The sequence below is a fragment of the Bombina bombina genome, chromosome 6, assembly GCF_027579735.1.
Source record: "Bombina bombina isolate aBomBom1 chromosome 6, aBomBom1.pri, whole genome shotgun sequence".
Taxonomy (NCBI): Eukaryota; Metazoa; Chordata; class Amphibia; order Anura; family Bombinatoridae; genus Bombina; species Bombina bombina.
In genome coordinates this window covers 86,875,274-86,897,136 of record NC_069504.1, presented here as the reverse complement: position 1 = coordinate 86,897,136, position 21,863 = coordinate 86,875,274, and the positions used below count along the sequence as shown (strand labels likewise).

Genomic DNA, 21,863 nt, shown 5'->3' with positions numbered 1-21,863 from the left:
CAAAGGGGATCCCAGACAAGTATTTACAACCATTTGTGCCATAATTGCACAAGCTGTTTGTAAATTATTTCAGTGAGAAACCTAAAATTGTGAAAAATTTAACTTTTTTTTCAATTTGATCGCATTTGGCGGTGAAATGGTGGCATGAAATATACCAAAATGTGCCTAGATCAATACTTGGGGTTGTCTACTATACTACACTAAAGCTAAAATTAACCCTACAAGCTCCCTAAAAGCTCCCTAATTAACCCCTTAACTGCTGGGCATAATACACTTGTGGTGCGCAGTGGCATTTAGCGGCCTTCTAATTACCAAAAAGCAACGCCAAAGCCATATATGTCTGCTATTTCTGAACAAAGGGGATCCCAGAGAAGAATTTACAACCATTTATGCCATAATTACACAAGTTGTTTGTAAATAATTTCAGTGAGAAACCAAAAGTTTGTGAAAAAATTTATGAAAAAGTGAACGATTTTTTGTATTTGATCGCATTTGGCGGTGAAATGGTGGTATGAAATATACCAAAATTGTCCTAGATCAATACTTTGGGATGTCTACTAAAAAAAAAATATATACATGTCAAGGGATATTCAGGGATTCCTGAAAGATATTAGTGTTCTAATGTAACTAGCGCTAATTTTGGAAAAAAGTGGTTTGGAAATAGCAAAGTGCTACTTGTATTTATGGCCCTATAACTTGCACAAAAAGCAAAGAACATGTAAACATTGGGTATTTCTAAACTCAGGACAAAATTTTGAAACTATTTAGCATGGGTGTTTTTTGGTGGTTGTAGATATGTAACAGATTTTGGGGGTCAAAGTTAGAAAAAGTGTGTTTTTTTCAATTTTTCCTCATATTTTATATTTTTTTTATAGTAAATTATAAGATATGATGAAAATAATGGTATCTTTAGAAAGTCCATTTAGTGGCGAGAAAAACGGTATATAATATGTGTGGGTACAGTAAATGAGTAAGAGGAAAATTACAGCTAAACACAAACACCTCAAAAAGGTAAAAATAGCCTTGGTCCCAAACGGACAGAAAATGGAAAAGTGCTGTGGTCATTAAGGGGTTAAGCACATGCATATATTTTTACAGGCAACACACAGTTCCATAGACCACAATGTAAAGGCACTTTTAAGTGTGTTTTTTTATAACACCCTACAGCCGCCACTTTTAACGCCAAGAAACTGCTCTGTGCATAACTTTTTTATGCAATATTTTTTTAAATCATTTTTATTAGATGGTGTTATTATGAGTGTAAATGCACTTTGTAATGTATTTTTGATGTGTTTTGTGACAATTTTTTTTTTGCAAAACCAGTTAACCAGAGCTCTGAGGTCATAAATCGCGATTGCGCTCACGTGTTGCATTAACGTTCAACTTGTAATATGAGCGCTCCTTCCGAAGCACGCAATTAGCTGCAAAAAAACGGATATTGCTCACACATAATTGTTAGTGTGCTATTCGTAATCTGGCACATAATAAGATGAGAACGCTTTGTATATTCTGTGACACCCATAAACAGCTTTTCCCCTGTAAATCATTTGGGTATTCTCTGTGCTTGCAGTTCCTTATAAACTCACCAAGGTCAGAAGCAGAACAAAACAGATGGTTTTCATATGTAGATCTTCCAAAGGTACATTGTTTTAAACCCAAATATTTTTAAGGGAACTAGTACCCAGATTAGCTGCTTTGTATTTAAAAATATGACAGGAAACCCCTTTTAAATAGGCTAAGCGTCCTCTCTCTCTCCCACACCCCTTAGGAGGTTGATTTCTGCTGCTGCGTATTGATTACATAGCTTTTCTATTGCTAATACAGCAGTCTTTAATTTTCCAGTACAATTTTGAACAGACAAAAGCAGCTATTTCATATGAAAAAATAAAAGTAAACAACGTAACACACTCTAGCGGGTAAAATGGATCTTTGGTAACACTTTAAATGCTAGATTTATCACAGCTGAGGCGTACAGGGGCACGTATACGCGCCCCTGTACGCCTCAGCTCGTCTGTGGCGGGGCGAAATTACCCGCAGGTAATTAACATTGCACACAAGCGCAGGCAGGAGTCGACCGAGGAGATTGAATTTCGCCACCTTAGAGGTGGCGAAGAGCTTAGGGAAGCAGCGGTCTGGTGAACGTTGCTTGATAAATCACGGCGAGCAAGTTCTTGTGAGAACTTGCCGCCGTAGGGGCTTGATAAATCGAGCCCTAAAGGGGATACAATTTTACAGTATGATATATTTTTAAACCTCTTAAAGGGACACTGAACCCACATTTTTTCTTTCATTGTTCAGATAGAGCATGCAATTTTAAGCAACTTTCTAATTTACTCCTATTATCAATTTGTCTTCATTCTCTTGCTATCTTTATTTGAAAAGCAAGAATGTAAGTTTAGAAGCCGGACCATATTTGGTTCACAACCTGGGTTGTCCTTGCTGATTAAACAACAATAAACAAGTGCTGTCCAGGGTCTGAACCAAAAAGTGTCTGGCTCCTTAGCTTAGATGCCTTCCTTTTCAAATAAAGATAGCAACAGAACAAAGAAAAATTGATAATATGAGTAAATTAGAAAGTGTCTTAAAATTGCACGCTCTATCTGAATCATGAAAGAAAATATTTGGGTTCAGTGTCCCTTTAAGTATAATACAACTTCCCTTTTCTTCCTAAATTGCAAATTGTTTGTTAACATTTATTTTAATTGTGATGTTCATAAGACAAGATCCAGGAAAGAATATTGGCTGTTACCTTTTAGATGTCGGTACATATCGAGTGCAGGAGTTTCCATCCCAGGCGCAATATGGGTCTCGTGCAAGGCAACAGTCAGTACACGCCTTCCCGTACGTATCACACCTGTGTAGGGACAGCTGAACCAGGCCATACTTCGATGTAATATATAATTGTTGCTGCCAAAAAAAAAAAAAAACATTCACAAAAAAAACTAAATTTATTAAATCCACAAATACGTTTCTACATTATCTTTTTAAAATTTGGGTAGTAACCAAAAAATATATAAATTTGTGTTGAGTAATAAATATATACAGAAATAATAACTACGACACGTCTATTTTCTGAAATATTTACTGTGCATTTTAATATTTAGCATCTTACTCTAATTTCAGATGATTAAAAAAATAACAACATATCTATCTAACAGCAGTAATATAATATTTGACATAATACTTCATCTAAACATAGTGCAAATGTTTATTTAACTTTATACCTAACATACTCTATATTCTAATATATACATGTTTCTCACCTGCTTTAGTGATAGCTCAATATTTGTAACAGGAGACGGTTGCTAAAAAAATAAATAAGTAAAAAAACAAATAAAACAAAGGTAAATATGTCTTGCAATAAAAATGCAATCAAATACACATTTTGGTTTATTAAATATTTTATATTTAGAAAGAAAAAGAAGTGGTTTATATAATTGCTATTGTTTTCAACTAACATATTGTGATATGAAAAGGGAAGGGAGAGAGAGGAATAGAGAATGGCACTACTAAATGATGACCCAATTAATAATTGGTTAAGTGAGTGGGTGCTGTATACTGGAACATAAGAGCAGAGAGAGTAGTGTGACCAGCTACAAAGATGTATACTAAATAGCACTCCTAATCATTTATACCTCTGGTAATAAAGATCTGTGTCTTTACGTATACACTGTATGTCTTGTGTGTTTATTTGTCATATACACTTGTGAGCAACAGGAATATTCCTGAAATGAGTTATGGTGTACACTTATGAGAACATGAATATTCCTAGTTATGGGAACACATAAAGGTTAAAAGGTAAACTTTATTGGTAATTATTACAAAATGGGAAAACACACAATAAAAACAGATAGTGAAAACGTGATAATTGAGCACCGGAAGGATTGTTACTAGTGGGGTTAGATACGAGTGAAATACTATATAATTGGGTAATATCCCAAATAAAACTCCAATGTGGATCTTATGGATTGACAGTCACCACAGGATGGTGTAAGAATTCAAAAGTTAAGTGGTTAGTGACTCTATAAATTCATAAGTAGTGCTGATGATAATTCTCTCAACATATATAAATATTGGATGTACGTTATTCTGATATGAATTACTCCTAATAAGACTTATAGTTGCATGAATAAATATTTATTTAAAGGGACACTGAACCCAAAATTTTTATTTTGTGATTCAAATAGCATGCAATTTTAACCCCTTAATGACCAAGGACGTACGCCACACGTCCTCAAAAAAAAGACAGTTAATGACCGAGGACGTGTGGCGTACGTCCTTGGTCTGGAAAGCAGCTGGAAGCGATCCTGCTCGCTTCCAGCTGCTTTCCGGTTATTGCAGTGATGCCTCGATATGGAGGCATCCTGCAATAACCCCCCTTGGCCATCCGATGCAGAGAGAGCCACTCTGTGGCCCTCTCTGCACCGGACATCGGTGGCCGGTATCGTTGGTGGGTGGGAGCAAGTCTGGGAGGCGGGTGGGCGGCCATCGATGTGCCGAGTGGAGGGAAGGGGGGCGGGATCGGGGGCGGGGGGGACGGGAGCGCGCACGGGAGCGCGCGCGTGCACGGGGGGTGGCGGGCGGGCGCGTGCACGGGGCGGGAGCAGGAGGGAACCGCTACACTACAGAAAAATAAAACTGGTAAAAGTTAAAAATAAAATGTTTTAAAATATAGAAATAAACATCTAAGGGATCAAGACGGGGTGGGGGGTTGGTCTTGGGGGGGGGGGAAAGCTACACTACAGAAAAGGGCATTTTTTTTTTAAAAAATGGCACATTTGTTGCTAAACTGGGTACTGGCAGACAGCTGCCAGTACCCAAGATGGCGCCCATTAAGGCAGAGGGGGAGGGTTAGAGAGCTGTTTGGTGGGGGATCAGTGAGGTTGGGGACTAAGGGGGGATCCTACACAGCAGCATATGTAAATATGCCAAAAAAAAACCCAAAAAAGCCCAAATATAGCTTTTATTTTAGTACTGGCAGAGTTTCTGCCAGTACTTAAGATGGCGGGGACAATTGTGGGGTGGGGGAGGGAAGAGAGCTGTTTGGGAGGGATCAGGGGGTCTCATGTTTCAGGTGGGAGGCTGAGCTCTACACTAAAGCTAAAATTAACCCTGCAAGCTACATAATTAACCCCTTCACTGCTAGCCATAATACACGTGTGAAATGCAGCGGCATTTGGCGGCCTTCTTATTACCAAAAATCAACCCCAAAGCCATATATGTCTGCTATTTCTGAACAAAGGGGATCCCAGAGAAGCATTTACAACCATTTGTGCCATAATTGCACAAGCTGTTTGTAAATGATTTCAGTGAAAAACCTAAAATTGTGAAAAATTTAACGTTTTTTTTAATTTGATCGCATTTGGCGGTGAAATGGTGGCATTAAATATACCAAAATTGGCCTAGATCAATACTTGGGGTTGTCTACTACACTACACTAAAGCTAAAAGTATCCCTAAAAGCTCCCTACATGTTCCATAATTAACCCCTTCACTGCTGGGCATAATACCCGTGTAGTGCGCAGTGGCATTTAGCAGCCTTCTAATTACTAAAAAGCAACGCCAAAGCCATATATGTCTGCTATTTCTGAACAAAGGGGATCCCAGAGAAGCATTTACAACCATTTAAGCCATAATTGCACAAGCTGTTTGTAAATAATTTCAGTGAGAAACCAAAAGTTTGTGAAAAAATTAGTAAAAAAGTGAACGATTTTTTGTATTTAATCGCATTTGGCGGTGAAATGGTGGCATGAAATATACCAAAATGGGCTTAGATCAATACTTTGGGATGTCTACTAAAAAAAAATATATACATGTCAATGGATATTCAGAGATTCCTGAAAGATATTAGTGTTCTAATGTAACTAGCGCTAATTTTGAAAAATAATGGTTTGGAAATAGCAAAGTGCTATTTGTATTTATGGCCCTATAACTTACAAAAAAAGCAAAGAACATGTAAACATTGGGTATTTCTAAACTCAGGACAAAATTTAGAAACTATTTAGCACAGTGTTTTTTGGTGGTTGTAGATGTGTAACAGATTTTGGGGGTCAAAGTTAGAAAACAGAATTTATGCTTACCTGATAAATTACTTTCTCCAATGGTGTGTCCGGTCCACGGCGTCATCCTTACTTGTGGGATATTCTCTTCCCCAACAGGAAATGGCAAAGAGCCCAGCAAAGCTGGTCACATGATCCCTCCTAGGCTCCGCCTTCCCCAGTCATTCGACCGACGTAAAGGAGGAATATGCATAGGAGAAATCATATGATACCGTGGTGACTGTAGTTAGAGAAAATAATTCATCAGACCTGATTAAAAAACCAGGGCGGGCCGTGGACCAGACACACCGTTGGAAAAAGTAATTTATCAGGTAAGCATAAATTCTGTTTTCTCCAACATAGGTGTGTCCGGTCCACGGCGTCATCCTTACTTGTGGGAACCAATACCAAAGCTTTAGGACACGGATGATGGGAGGGAGCAAATCAGGTCACCTAGATGGAAGGCACCACGGCTTGCAAAACCTTTCTCCCAAAAATAGCCTCCGAAGAAGCAAAAGTATCAAATTTGTAAAATTTGGCAAAAGTGTGCAGTGAAGACCAAGTCGCTGCCTTACATATCTGATCAACAGAAGCCTCGTTCTTGAAGGCCCATGTGGAAGCCACAGCCCTAGTGGAGTGAGCTGTGATTCTTTCAGGAGGCTGCCATCCGGCAGTCTCGTAAGCCAATCGGATGATGCTTTTAAGCCAAAAAGAGAGAGAGGTAGAAGTTGCTTTTTGACCTCTCCTTTTACCAGAATAAACAACAAACAAGGAAGATGTTTGTCTGAAATCCTTTGTAGCCTCTAAATAGAATTTTAGAGCACGAACTACATCCAAATTGTGCAACAAACGTTCCTTCTTTGAAACTGGATTCGGACACAAAGAAGGCACAACTATCTCCTGGTTAATATTTTTGTTAGAAACAACTTTCGGAAGAAAACCAGGTTTAGTACGCAAAACCACCTTATCTGCATGGAATACCAGATAAGGAGGAGAACACTGCAGAGCAGATAACTCTGAAACTATTCTAGCAGAAGAAATTGCAACCAAAAACAAAACTTTCCAAGATAATAACTTAATATCTACGGAATGTAAGGGTTCAAACGGAACCCCTTGAAGAACTGAAAGAACTAAATTGAGACTCCAAGGAGGAGTCAAAGTTTTGTAAACAGGCTTAATTCTAACCAGAGCCTGAACAAAAGCTTGAACATCTGGCACAGCCGCCAGCTTTTTGTGAAGTAAAACAGATAAAGCAGAAATCTGTCCCTTCAAAGAACTTGCAGATAATCCTTTCTCCAAACCTTCTTGTAGAAAGGATAGAATCTTAGGAATTTTTATCTTGTTCCATGGGAATCCTTTAGATTCGCACCAACAGATATATCTTTTCCATACTTTGTGGTAGATCTTTCTAGTTACAGGCTTTCTAGCCTGAATAAGAGTATCAATGACAGAATCCGAGAACCCACGCTTTGATAAAATCAAGCGTTCAATCTCCAAGCAGTCAGTTGGAGTGAGGCCAGATTCGGATGTTCGAACGGACCTTGAACAAGAAGGTCCTGTCTCAAAGGTAGCCTCCATGGTGGAGCCGATGACATATTCACCAGGTCTGCATACCAAGTTCTGCGTGGCCACGCAGGAGCTATCAAGATCACCGAAGCCCTCTCCTGATTGATCCTGGCTACCAGCCTGGGAATGAGAGGAAACGGTGGGAATACATAAGCTAGTTTGAAGGTCCAGGGCGCTACTAGTGCATCTACTAGAGTCGCCTTGGGATCCCTGGATCTGGACCCGTAGCAAGGAACTTTGAAGTTCTGACGAGACGCCATCAGATCCATATCTGGAATGCCCCATAATTGAGTTATTTGGGCAAAGATTTCCGGATGGAGTTCCCACTCCCCCGGATGAAAAGTCTGACGACTCAGAAAATCCGCTTCCCAATTTTCCACTCCTGGGATGTGGATTGCAGACAAGTGGCAGGAGTGATTCTCCGCCCATTGAATTATTTTGGTCACTTCTTCCATCGCCAGGGAACTCCTTGTTCCCCCCTGATGGTTGATATATGCAACAGTCGTCATGTTGTCTGATTGAAACCTTATGAATTTGGCCTTTGCTAGCTGAGGCCAAGCCTTGAGAGCATTGAATATCGCTCTCAGTTCCAGAATGTTTATCGGGAGAAGAGATTCTTCCCGAGACCATAGACCCTGAGCTTTCAGGGGTTCCCAGACCGCGCCCCATCCCACCAGACTGGCGTCGGTCGTGACAATGACCCACTCTGGTCTGCGGAAGCTCATCCCTTGTGACAGGTTGTCCAGGGTCAGCCACCAACGGAGTGAATCTCTGGTCCTCTGATCTATTTGGATCGTCGGAGACAAGTCTGTATAATCCCCATTCCACTGTCTGAGCATGCACAGTTGTAATGGTCTTAGATGAATTCGCGCAAAAGGAACTATGTCCATTGCCGCAACCATCAAACCTATTACTTCCATGCACTGCGCTATGGAAGGAAGAAGAACAGAATGAAGTACTTGACAAGAACTTAGAAGTTTTGATTTTCTGGCCTCTGTCAGAAAAATCTTCATTTCTAAGGAGTCTATTATTGTTCCCAAGAAGGGAACTCTTGTTGACGGGGATAGAGAACTTTTTTCTACGTTCACTTTCCACCCGTGAGATCTGAGAAAGGCTAGGACAATGTCCGTATGAGCCTTTGCTTGTGGCAGAGACGACGCTTGAATCAGTATGTCGTCCAAGTAAGGTACTACTGCAATGCCCCTTGGTCTTAGCCCCGCTAGAAGGGACCCTAGTACCTTTGTGAAAATTCTTGGAGCAGTGGCTAATCCGAATGGAAGTGCCACAAACTGGTAATGCTTGTCCAGAAAGGCGAACCTTAGGAACCGATTATGTTCCTTGTGGATAGGAATATGTAGATACGCATCCTTTAAATCCACCGTGGTCATGAATTGACCTTCCTGGATGGTAGGAAGAATTGTCCGAATGGTTTCCATTTTGAACGATGGAACCCTGAGAAATTTGTTTAGGATCTTGAGATCCAAAATTGGTCTGAATGTTCCCTCTTTTTTGGGAACTATGAACAGATTGGAGTAAAACCCCATCCCTTGTTCTCCTAATGGAACAGGATGAATCACTCCCATTTTTAACAGGTCTTCTACACAATGTAAGAATGCCTGTCTTTTTATTTGGTCTGAAGACAATTGAGACCTGTGGAACCTTCCCCTTGGGGGTAGTTCCTTGAATTCCAGGAGATAACCTTGAGAAACTATTTCTAGCGCCCAAGGATCCTGAACATCTCTTGCCCAAGCCTGAGCGAAGAGAGAGAGTCTGCCCCCCACCAGATCCGGTCCCGGATCGGGGGCCAACATCTCATGCTGTCTTAGTAGCGGTAGCAGGTTTCTTGGCCTGCTTACCTTTGTTCCAGCCTTGCATCGGCCTCCAGGCTGGCTTGGTTTGAGAAGTATTACCCTCTTGCTTAGAGGATGTAGAATTTGAGGCTGGTCCGTTTCTGCGAAAGGGACGAAAATTTGGTTTATTTTTAGCCTTAAAAGACCTATCCTGAGGAAGGGCGTGGCCCTTTCCCCCAGTGATGTCTGAAATAATCTCTTTCAAGTCAGGGCCAAACAGCGTTTTCCCCTTGAAAGGGATATTAAGCAATTTGTTCTTGGAGGACACATCCGCTGACCAAGACTTTAGCCAAAGCGCTCTGCGCGCCACAATAGCAAAACCTGAATTTTTCGCCGCCAATCTAGCTAATTGCAAGGTGGCGTCTAAGACAAAGGAGTTAGCCAATTTAAGTGCTTGAACTCTGTCCATAACCTCCTCATATGAAGATTCTTTGTTGAGCGACTTTTCTAGTTCTTCGAACCAGAAACACGCTGCTGTAGTGACAGGAACAATGCATGAAATTGGTTGTAGAAGGTAACCTTGCTGAACAAACATCTTTTTAAGCAAACCCTCTAATTTTTTATCCATAGGATCTTTGAAAGCACAACTATCTTCTATAGGGATAGTAGTGCGCTTGTTTAGAGTAGAAACCGCCCCCTCGACCTTGGGGACTGTCTGCCATAAGTCCTTTCTGGGGTCGACCATAGGAAATAATTTCTTAAATATAGGGGGAGGGACAAAAGGTATTCCGGGCCTTTCCCATTCTTTATTTACAATGTCCGCCACCCGCTTGGGTATAGGAAAAGCATCGGGGGGCACCGGACCTCTAGGAACTTGTCCATCTTACATAATTTCTCTGGAATGACCAAATTGTCACAATCATCCAGAGTAGATAACACCTCCTTAAGCAGAGCGCGGAGATGTTCCAATTTAAATTTAAATGTAATAACGTCCGGTTCAGCTTGTTGAGAAATTATTCCTGAATCTGAAATTTCTCCCTCAGACAAAACCTCCCTGGCCCCTTCAGACTGGTGTAAGGGCATGTCAGAACCATTATCATCAGCGTCCTCATGCTCTTCAGTATCTAAAACAGAGCAGTCGCGCTTTCGCTGATAAGTGGGCATTTTGGCTAAAATGTTTTTAATAGAATTATCCATTACAGCCGTTAAATGTTGCATAGTAAGGAGGATTGGCGCACTAGATGAACTAGGGACCTCCTGAGTGGGCAAGACTGGTGTAGACACAGAAGGGGATGATGCAGTACCATGCTTACTCCCCTCACTTAAGGAATCATCTTGGGCAACATTATTATCAGTGGCATCATTGTCCCTACTTTGTTTGTCACATTCATCACATATATTTAAATGGAGAGGAACCTTGGCTTCCGAACATACAGAACATCGTCTATCTGATGGTTCAGACATGTTAATAGGCATAAACTTGATAACAAAGCACAAAAAACGTTTTAAAATAAAACCGTTACTGTCACTTTAAATTTTAAACTGAACACACTTTATTACTGAATATGTGAAAAAGTATGAAGGAATTGTTCAAAATTCACCAAAATTTCACCACAGCGTCTTAATGCCTTAAAAGTATTGCACACCAAATTTGAAAGCTTTAACTCTTAAAATAACGGAACCGGAGCCGTTTTTACATTTAACCCCTATACAGTCCCTGGTATCTGCTTTGCTGAGACCCAACCAAGCCCAGAGGGGAATACGATACCAAATGACGCCTTCAATAAGCTTTTTCAGTGGATCTGAGCTCCTCACACATGCATCTGCATGCCTTGCTTTCCAAAAACAACTGCGCATTAGTGGCGCGAAAATGAGGCTCTGCCTATGACTAGAAAAGGCCCCCAGTGAAAAAGGTGTCCAATACAGTGCCTGCCGTTTTTTTAATACAATTCCCAAGCTTAAAATAACATTTCAAAGTTATAATCCATTAAATATGCTTATAAGTTAATCGTTTTAGCCCAGAAAAATGTCTACCAGTCTTTAAAGCCCTTGTGAAGCCCTTTATTCTTATATTTAAACTAAGAAAATGGCTTACCGGATCCCATAGGGAAAATGACAGCTTCCAGCATTACCAAGTCTTGTTAGAAATGTGTCATACCTCAAGCAGCAAAGTCTGCCCATTGTTTCCCCCAACTGAAGTTACTTCATCTCAACAGTCCTGTGTGGAAACAGCCATCGATTTTAGTAACGGTTGCTAAAATCATCTTCCTCTTACAAACAGAAATCTTCATCTCTTTTCTGTTTCAGAGTAAATAGTACATACCAGCACTATTTTAAAATAACAAACTCTTGATTGAAGGATAAAACTACATTTAAACACCAAAAAAACTCTTAACCATCTCCGTGGAGATGTTGCCTGTGCAACGGCAAAGAGAATGACTGGGGAAGGCGGAGCCTAGGAGGGATCATGTGACCAGCTTTGCTGGGCTCTTTGCCATTTCCTGTTGGGGAAGAGAATATCCCACAAGTAAGGATGACGCCGTGGACCGGACACACCTATGTTGGAGAAAAAGTGTGTTTTTTTTCAATTTTTTCCTCATATTTTATATTTTTTTTTATAGTAAATTATAAGATATGATGAAAATAATGGTATCTTTAGAAAGTCAGTAAATGAGTAAGAGGAAAATTACAGCTAAACACAAACACCGCAGAAATGTAAAAATAGCCTTGGTCCCAAACGGACAGAAAATGGAAAAGTGCTGTGGTCATTAAGGGGTTAAGCAACTTTCTAATTTACTCCTATTATCAATGTTTCTTCATTCTCTTGCTATCTTTATATAAAAAAGAAGGCATCTAAGCTTTTTTCTTGGTTCAGGACTCTGGACAGCAGTTTTTTGATTGGTGGATGAATTTATCCACCAATCAGCAAGGACAACCTAGGTTATTCACCAAAAATGGTCCGGCATCTAAACTTACATTCTTGCATTTCAAATAAAGATTCCAAGAGAACGAAGAAAAATTGATAATAGGAGTAAATTAGAAAGTTGCTTAAAATTTAATGCTCTATCTGAATCACAAAAGAAAAAAATTGTGTTCAGCGTCCCTTTAATGTTCAACCATATAGTATAAGGAGCAACTAATGGAGAGGGGTTATTAGTAGCAAATAATTTGTACGTGTATTCCTCCTTGTGTTTGTAATAAAAGGAGGTACTGTGCCTAATGGCTGGATTAATCAATTATAAACCAGTAGGATGGAATACAAGGTGCAGTTATAGATTAATCACTGTCGCAATATTAACGTTAATACCCCTATCAATCACTATAAATCTATAGTAACAATATCTCATATACAGAAACTAATGCAAATAGTATGAGAATAACAGATTCGCGTCTGCTAAAATAAACACATATGACACGTGTCTTATGTGGTTATTTTACCGGACACAAATCTGACAGAGCAGGTCATTTTAAGAGAGTTTTATTTTATTTCTGTTATCAAATTTACTTTGTTCTCTTTCCATCTATTTTGCGTCCTTTGTTTTGAAGAAAAAAATAAAGATAGGCTCAAGAGTCTCAATGCACTACTGGGAGCTAGCTGGTGACTGGTAGCTAGCTTTTCAGGAGTTAAGCACATAGTTAAATGCAAGTAATGGTGCGATAATAATTAAATGTATTAGAGCATTTTACTTTTTTTTTTATTTTTGCACTTTTATGTCCCTTTAAGCTATTAAACGCATATTAATTAAATTAAAGGGACAGTATACACTCATTTTCACATAACTGCATGTAATAGACACTACTATAAAGAATAAGATGCACAGATACTGATATAAAATCCAGTATAAAACTGTTTAAAAACTTACTTAGAAGCTGTCAGTTTAGCTCTATTGAAAAGGTAGTTGGAAAGCGCACTGCAAGTGGGAAATAAGACACTCCCCCCTCCCCCTTCTTTTGCATAGGAAAAGACCCTTTACACAAACAGCAGCAAGCTGGAGAAGGTAGCTGACGGTATTCAAATAAAACTTTCGGGCTTGGTTAGGAGTCTGAAAATCAGAGCAATGTTCTTTAAAAATAAGCAAAATTATACATTTTTAAAAAAAAAAAACTTTATGGGCTTTATAAATAGATCATCTACAAAACATTTATGCAAAGAAAAAATTAGTGTATAATGTCCCTTTAATGATTTTGTCAAAACATTGGTCAATAACTAGCTTTACATTAAAATTGCACAATGTATCTGTACCTGTGGGTTTAGCTTTTCCTTTCCATGCTTTGGTAATAGGGAATCTGGTGATCTAGAGTCTCACTAATGTGCCAATAATAGCCAATATACCCCAATATGCCAAGATAGTACCATTTATTGGGGGCCTTGTCTCTGTCCTAAGAATTTCTCTAACTGCATGAGTCATGGATGCCAGACTGCAGTGCTGATATAAAATGCTACATTTTATATTTTTGCAACAACAAATACTGTTTATATTATTTTTATTTACTTATTTTTTCACTTATTATTTCAATATATTAATATATTATAATCATGTACATTGTTCTACATAAATGCCACTGACACTGTGATCACCCAGTAACCATACTAAATATAATTGTTTTCCAAGAAAATTTTTCTTTTTTTTTTCTCCAGATGTTAACAATTGAAAAAATGTGGCCAAAGTAGATTTACTGTAAAAAATTATTTGTTATTAATAGTAATTACAATAACAATAGTGAAGATAACCACTGGAAATTAACACAAACTTTGTTTTAACTGGAAAAAAAAAAACACTTAAGACTGTGTATTACTCAAAGGGGTTAGTTTATCAACTAGTGAGCGTTTGTACACTGTGTGGCTGCACTTATAGATAATTGTCCCTGTTGCCAAGGGTTAAGTATACATAATGGCAGCCATCTTGAAAGAGGAAATAATTGCCACTATTCATTTATATGAACACATGGGGCAGATGCTTCACACATTAATATGTATGACAAATGGAACATTTGTGACACAGCTAAAACAGAAGGAACTCTTTATTAAAGAAATATAAATACATATAAATACAATTATATGCAGGTTATACCTTAAATATCTGCAGCTCTTCCAGTAAAACCTCTTCCATGTTCCAGATGTCTTTTGTAACACTGATTACTTTGAGAATTGTTCCAATATCTAAACATAAAATATTGCTAATTAAGTGTGTGTATGTGTATAGATAGATAATAGATTTTTTTAAATAAAATTTTAACATTTTAGTTACACATTAGGCTTAGCACCCCTGTGTTGTCTGGAGTGTCTGGTGTGTGTGTGCGTATTTGAGTGTTTGTGTGTCTGGTTGTGCTTCTGTGTGTGTGAGTGCATGTGTCTGTGTGTGTTTGTTTGTGTGTGTGCTTGTTTGTATATGCTTGTGTGTGTGTGCTTGTATATGCTTGTGTGCTTGTGTGTATATGCTTGTGTGTGTGTGTGTGTGATGTTTGCATGTGTTTGTGTGTGTGCTTGTGTGTGTGTGTGTGTGCTTGTGTGTGTATGCCTGTGTGTGTGTGTGATGCTTGTGTGTGTTTGTGTATGTGTGCTTGTGTGCGTGTTTGTGTGTGATTGTGATTGTTTGTATGTGCTTGTGTGTGTATGCTTGTGTGTGTGTGTGATTGTGCTTGTTTGTATATGCTTGTGTGTGTGTATGCTTGTGTGTGTGTATGATGCTTGTGTGTGTGTGTGCTTGTGTGTGTGTGCTTGTGAGTATATGCTTGTGTGTGTGTGTGCGTGTGTGTTTGTGTGTGTTTTTTGTAAAAGCTTGTGTGTGGGTGCTTGTGTGTATATGCTTGTGTGTGTGTTTGTGTGTATATGCTTGTGTGTGTGTGATGCTTGCGTGTGTTTGTGTGCGTGTGTGTGTGTGTGTGCTTGTGTTTGTATGTCTGTGTGTGTGTGTGCTTGTGTTTGTATGTCTGTGTGTGTGTGTGATGCTTGTGTGTGTTTGTGTGTGTGTGTTTGTGTGTGATTGTGCTTGTTTGTATGTGCTTGTGTGTGTATGCTTGTGTGTGTGTGTTTGTGTGTGTATGCTTGAGTGTGTGTATGTGATGCTTGTGTGTGTGATGCTTGTGTGTGTGTTTGTGTGTATATGCTTGTGTGTGTGTGATGCTTGTTTGTGTTTGTGTGTGTGTTTGTGTGTGATTGTGCTTGTTTGTATATGCTTGTGTGTGTGTGTATGCTTGTGTGTGTGACATTGTATTAAAGTGTTGGTGTCTTTCTTCATTTGCAGCAATGTGTAGCATAGTAGTGTGTGTGTGTGTGCATGTGTATAGATAGATAAATAGATAGATAGATAGATAAATCATATTTTTTTTTAATTTAATTTTAACATTTTAGTTACACATTAGGCTTTGCACCCCTGGGTTGTCTGGAGTGTCTGGTGTGTGTGTGCGTATTTGAGTGTGTGTGTGTGTGTGTGTGTGGTTGTGCTTCTGTGTGTGTGAGTGCATGTGTGTGTGCTTGTGTGTGTATGCCTGTGTGTGTGTGATGCTTGTGTGTGTTTGTGTGTGTGTGTTTGTGTGTTATTGTGCTTGTTTGTGTATGCTTGTGTGTGTGTGTATGCTTGTGTGTGTGACATTGTATTAAAGTGTTGGTGTCTTTCTTTTGCAGCAATTTGTAGCATAGTGTGTGTGTGTTTAAGTTGAGCCATGTGTATGATAGCATGATGGAACATGTTTTAGTAAAATGTCCTTTAAATGTTGTCTTATAAAAATAAAAATTGTCTTATAAAAATAAATAAATTTATATATATATATATATATATATACATACATACATAAATCAATATATTTTTAAATATATTTACTTAAAATCTTTAAATATAAGATTATATCTACTATTGTTACACTCATGCTTTTATAAACTAACAGGTTTTATGATGTGGGGTTTGTCATTCCTTATGGTTTTAGCACCATCTGGTGGTAAAAGTATGATATAAGAGTAAAGCAATGGATTCCTATTTGCTGGCAACACTGTGGGTGACAAGTGACCGTGGGTGACCAGCTTGACAAGTGTTATTAATTTATGCTGTTGATTAATTTAAAGTCATTCATCTCTGCTGCTCTTAAATTATATCAGAGCCAAGGGTACATTTATATAGATATATAAGATAATCCAGAAAATTAGAAGCAACAATTCAAATTCTAGACTTTTGTGAATAATCTTTATAGAACATAAAAACCAAACCCCTCCAGCTTCATCAGTTCCTATATTACGCTGTGCATTTTATTATTCATTAAATTACCTGCATAGCGTCACATAGGATCTGCTGAAGCTAGAGAGAATGATAAGCAAAGTGAATGAGGAGAGATTGGAGAGACCTCCTCTAAGAGAATTTTGCCCAGTGATGTTTTGTAAGGCATATAATAAGAAACATACAATACTATAAAAAACAACTAAAAAATAAGTCTTATGCTGCTACAGTTATATTTCTAAAGACTTTTATCAATGTCAGGACATTCCCAAATCATGAAAATGTTATCAGTTTGAATAAACTGTGCTCTGAGTGCTCTGAGTGTGAATAAACCTTTTATTTAATGGTATAAAAGTATTGATGTGAAATTCACCTGCTCACTGTGTTGAAACTGCAGGGTGCATACAATTCTGCAAACAGCAGTGAAAGGGAGAACCCACTTATACCAGGAGCAGGTGGGTGACTGTCTATAAGGGGGGCATGCCAGCAGTCTCACGTACACTGGTTCATTTTTGTACTTATGGTGAAATAACAATATCTTCAGAGTTAAATTACTGAAAAAGTGAGCAACATAAATTATGCACACACATTTATATTATTAATATGATGATGATGATGATACATAATTAAAGGGATTTGAAACCGCACATTTTTCTTTCATGAAAAAATAGATAATACAATTTGAAACAACTTTCAAATGTCCTTCTGTTATCTAATTTGCTTCGTTCTCTTGGCATCATTTGCTGAAAAGCTAGGTAGGTTTAGGAGCTGGGAGCTACTTGCGGATTGGTGGCTGCTCATATATGACTGTTGTCATTGGCTTACAGATGTGTCCCGATAGCTCCCAAGCGCATTCATGCTCCTTTAATAAAGGATACAAAGAGAATGAAGTAAAAATGTTAATAGAAGTAAATTGTAACGTTGATTAAAACTATGCTGTATCGGAATCTTGAAAGAAGCATTTTGTCTTTCATGTCCCTTTAAATATTTCATAGGTATATGCATTTTGACTTAAATGTCACTTTAAATGCAGATAACTTTACCTGTCCCAAGAAACATGACATCATATTGACCATCTTCGGCGACAACGTGATCCACTGCAACCTGAGTCAGTTTGTAGTCTACATTAAGTCGGGTGAATACCGGCCTCCCATGGAGAGGATATACTGCCTTGTACATAAGGGGATGGTTTTTTACAAAGGTTATTACGTCATCAGGGAAATCTTTTGTAGACTTTATAACAGGGTCATAGGTTTTGCTTGGGCACTGGAAAAAGTATGAGAAAAAAATAGGAGTGAATACAGTTCACTCTTTTTTCTTTTTTATGCTACACATTGCTGCAAAATCAGAAAGACACAAACACTTTAATACAATGTCATGCAGGCTTGAATTGATATACAAGACAGACTAACACCTCTGTTTTAAAAAAAAATAAACATGCAAGGTTAGGTAAAACAAGGCAAATCTCTAGTTTGTTAATAAAAAAAATCAGCAGCTTAAAATAAATATAACAAATTATAAACAGAAAAGAATTTGACTGAAGATGAAAAACAAAACATATAATTAACTCATATTGTAAAAGGAAAATTTGATGCATACAAGTTAGCAGCATTTAGCATTGAACATCTTCAAATTTTTAAGGTTATGGCTCCCTCTTGTGGGCAAAAATTAAACTTTTTTAATTTTCTTTAAAAATACATTTTCAATCATAATTATAATTAATTGTTATTATTATTTTAATGATCACCTCTCTTATTATTGCATTAATATTATTTCTAATTGTATGCTCTAACTAAATAATGAAAGTTTAATTTTGACAACTAAACTAAGATCTGAGTATTACAAAAAGACCTTTAACTGAATTATTTTTCTTTTCTCTAAAGCATATCCTTATAAAAATTAAAATGCATACATTAATGCATCATTGGAATTTAAAGGGGAATTGGCATAGGTATAAGAACCAATTACAAATAAAGAGCAATTCATTATGCATATGGAAACTTTTATATATGCAAACTGATTGCTATTACTTATAAGTATGAATAAAATGGACAATGATGTTTGGTTTTGGTCACTGAAAATAGATTACAAATAGATGTGTACAATGATTTGTATACCAGCTGCAGAGTATAAAAAGTATAGACAATTCCTACTTTAGGTATATTTTTGTAAATGGAATATCTCTTACTACTAACTGAAACCACAACCCAATGAAATGGGCCAAGCTTGTAAGTAGAAAATACCTATTTAGCTTATTATCTTATTTCTCACTGTTTACTTAAACACCAGTATATACAGAGAAACAATGTAAAATGAACATTTTAGTATCTCTCTGACGCACCCCACATTGGGAGCATGATTTAATCTAAACCTTCTTGTTTTTTTCTGTAACAGTACTTAAAGGGACAATATGTTGTAATATTGTTTTGCCTTTAAAGGGATATGAAACCCAAACGTTTGCTTATGTGGTTTAGACAGAGCATACAACTTTATTAAAATGTTTTGCTTAATTCTCATGATTTCTTTAAGAAATACCTAGGTAGGCATCTGGAGAACAGCATGGCAGGAAATCATGCTGCCATCTACTGGTTCTTGCAAAACTGCTACCATATAGTGCTCCAGAACTGAGCCAGCTCCTAAGCATACGTTCCAAAAGATACCAAGAGAACAAAGTAAGCAAAAGCAACAACAAAGGATCATAGTGCAACAATGTAGTAAGGTGGGCAATCTCCTATATACAGATACAGGTACTCACACACTAGATCTAGGAATACAGCACTATATGAAATACTCTCAGGCATCCAGGTTTGCTTCTTTCAGTATTTGTTTAAAACAATATTACAAATATAATAAAATATTAAAAAGAACATACAGCCACTTTATCTGATTACTTAGTAACGTGTGGATAGAACTCCTCCCACTTTGGGGTTGTTTAAAGGGACAGTCAAGTCCAAAAAAACTTTCATGATTTAAATAAGGAATCCAATTTTAAACAACTTTCCAATTTCGTTTCATCACCAATTTTGCTTTGTACTCTTGGTATTCTTAGTTGAAAGCTAATTCTAGGAGGTTCATATGCTAATTTCTTAGACCTTGAAGACTGCCTCTAAACTGAATGCATTTTGACCACTAGAGGGCATTAGTTCATGTGTTATATATAGATAACATTGAGCTCATGCACGTGAAGTTAGCCTGGAGTGAACACTGACTGGCTAAAGTGCAAGTCTGTCAAAAGAACTGAAATAAGTGGGCAGTTTGCTGAGGCTTAGATACAAGGTAATCACAGAGGTAAAAAGTGTATTATTATAACTGTGTTGGTTATGCAAAACTGGGGAATGGGTAATAAAGGGATTATCTATCTTTTTAAACAACAATTCTGGTGTTGAGTGTCCCTTTAAAAAAAGAGCTGGAAACCAGTTCTAGTAAGAAAAACATAGTCTATCATGCATCCTATTTGTTAACCGGTAATTCTCTTCTTTGTGGCTATGTCCCTCACATCCAATGCCATTTTACCGATGTCTGCGGCTATTTTAATGATACTTGAAACCGGTTAACAAATAGGATGTGTGATAGACTTTGCTTCGTTTACCAGAACTGGTTTCCAGCACTTGTATTAAACAATCCCAAAGTGGGTGGAGTTCGATACTGTACTGAGTAACCAGATAAAGTGGCTGTATGTTCTTTTTAATATTTTAATAGGTTTTTAATATTGTTTTAAATAAATGCTAAAAGAAGCAGACCTGGACTCTTTTGTTTGTGCACTGTGTGTAATAATATAACACTATTTTTATAGATTTATATTGTGATTTTGTTCTCAAGTTTGTGTTTTTTACTCACAGGGTGTTACACAGTTTTAATTTGTAATATATATATGTATGTAGCAATACCTAAAAAATCCAATCCAACAGTTAGTGTGATGCTTAGTCTAGCTCTAAAATGGGTTGAGTTTACAGGGAAATAAGATCTCCTTATTTGACCACTTTCTGTTTACGCACATGCTTCTTTATATTATTTCTGTCTGTAAACCAAAGCCCGATAATAAGAGAGAGAAATTAAAGAAAAAAATTGCAGTATACTGTCCTTTTAAAGAAAAAAAAGTTTTTTTGTGCAGACAGATGTGTTGATCTATATGCAACATACGTCTTGCATAGATAGTAAAGTCAAATACAATACTTTAACCTGTAATGTTCCAAAGGAATCCAATTCATTATTTCATTTCCAAACTTTTGGACTTGTATTTATTTGTTTCTTTGCTTTTGTTTGAAACTCCCTTAAAGTATTTTAAAATCCATAAGTAAAAATGCAAAAAGATACCATGAACCTTTTTACATTTAACTCTAATGCTACATGAAACCCTTAGCTTAGCGCTATTATTTTCCAGACGTTAAAAGGGAAAGAAATGGAAAATTTAACTTTTATGGTTCAGACAGAGCATTTAATTTTTAATGACTTTCCAAATCACTTTCCTTACCTAATTTTGTATCATTCCCTTGGTATTTTTTGTTGAAAGGTAAACTTAAGCAGCAATGCACTACTGTGAACTAGTTGCTTATTGATTCAACACCTGACTCACCAGATGTGTTCAGCTAGCTCTCAGAAGTGCTTTGCAGCTCTTTCAACAAAGGATACCAAGAGAATGAAGCAAATTTGAAGGGAAAGTTGTTTAAAATTTTGAGCTGTGTCTGAATCATGAAATATTTTTTGTGGGGGTTCATGTCCCTTTAATTTTCATTACTTTCATTACAGACTCTAGCAATGATCATTCCTTGACACCCCCTGCTAGTGGCTAGTGCATCTTATATTTATGGATGATTCGATGTAGCGTATCATGTCTGCCGCACATCGATAAATGCAGACAGCATACGCTGTCGGCATTTATCATTGCACAAGCAGTTCTTGTGAACTGCTGGTGCAATGTTGCCCCCTGCAGATTCGTGGCCAATCGGCCACTAGCAGGGGTGTCAATCAGCTGGATCCCTGCCACGATAAGTCTACCCTTAGGGCTAGATTTATTAAAGCTGAGGCGTACAGGGGCGCGTATACGCGCCCCTGTACGCCTCAGCTCGCCTGTGGCAGGGTGAAAATACCCGCAGGTATTCGGCATTGCACACGAGCGCAATTTTGCGCTCGCGTGCAATCCCGCCCCTGCCCGCGCACAGCCAATCACGCACGGGCAGGAGCTGTCAATCTCCTCGGTCTGACTAGACCGAGGAGATTGAATTTCGCCAGATTAGAGGTGGTGCTTGATAAATGACGGCGAGC

General features: G+C 37.9%; 1 protein-coding gene across 1 annotated transcript in view; it reads right to left on the bottom strand.

The window, feature by feature from the left end:
* The window catches only part of SEMA3D (semaphorin 3D), a 257,776-nt gene that overhangs the window by 20,049 nt on the left and 215,864 nt on the right, over positions 1–21,863 (bottom strand). Inside the window, exons 12-15 of the mRNA XM_053716507.1 lie at positions 17,645–17,867; positions 14,466–14,554; positions 3,264–3,305; positions 2,750–2,907 (exon numbers count right to left, since the gene is read on the bottom strand). Of these exons, the coding sequence (XP_053572482.1) occupies positions 2,750–2,907; positions 3,264–3,305; positions 14,466–14,554; positions 17,645–17,867 (512 nt within the window). The remainder of the gene's footprint in view (positions 1–2,749; positions 2,908–3,263; positions 3,306–14,465; positions 14,555–17,644; positions 17,868–21,863) is intronic.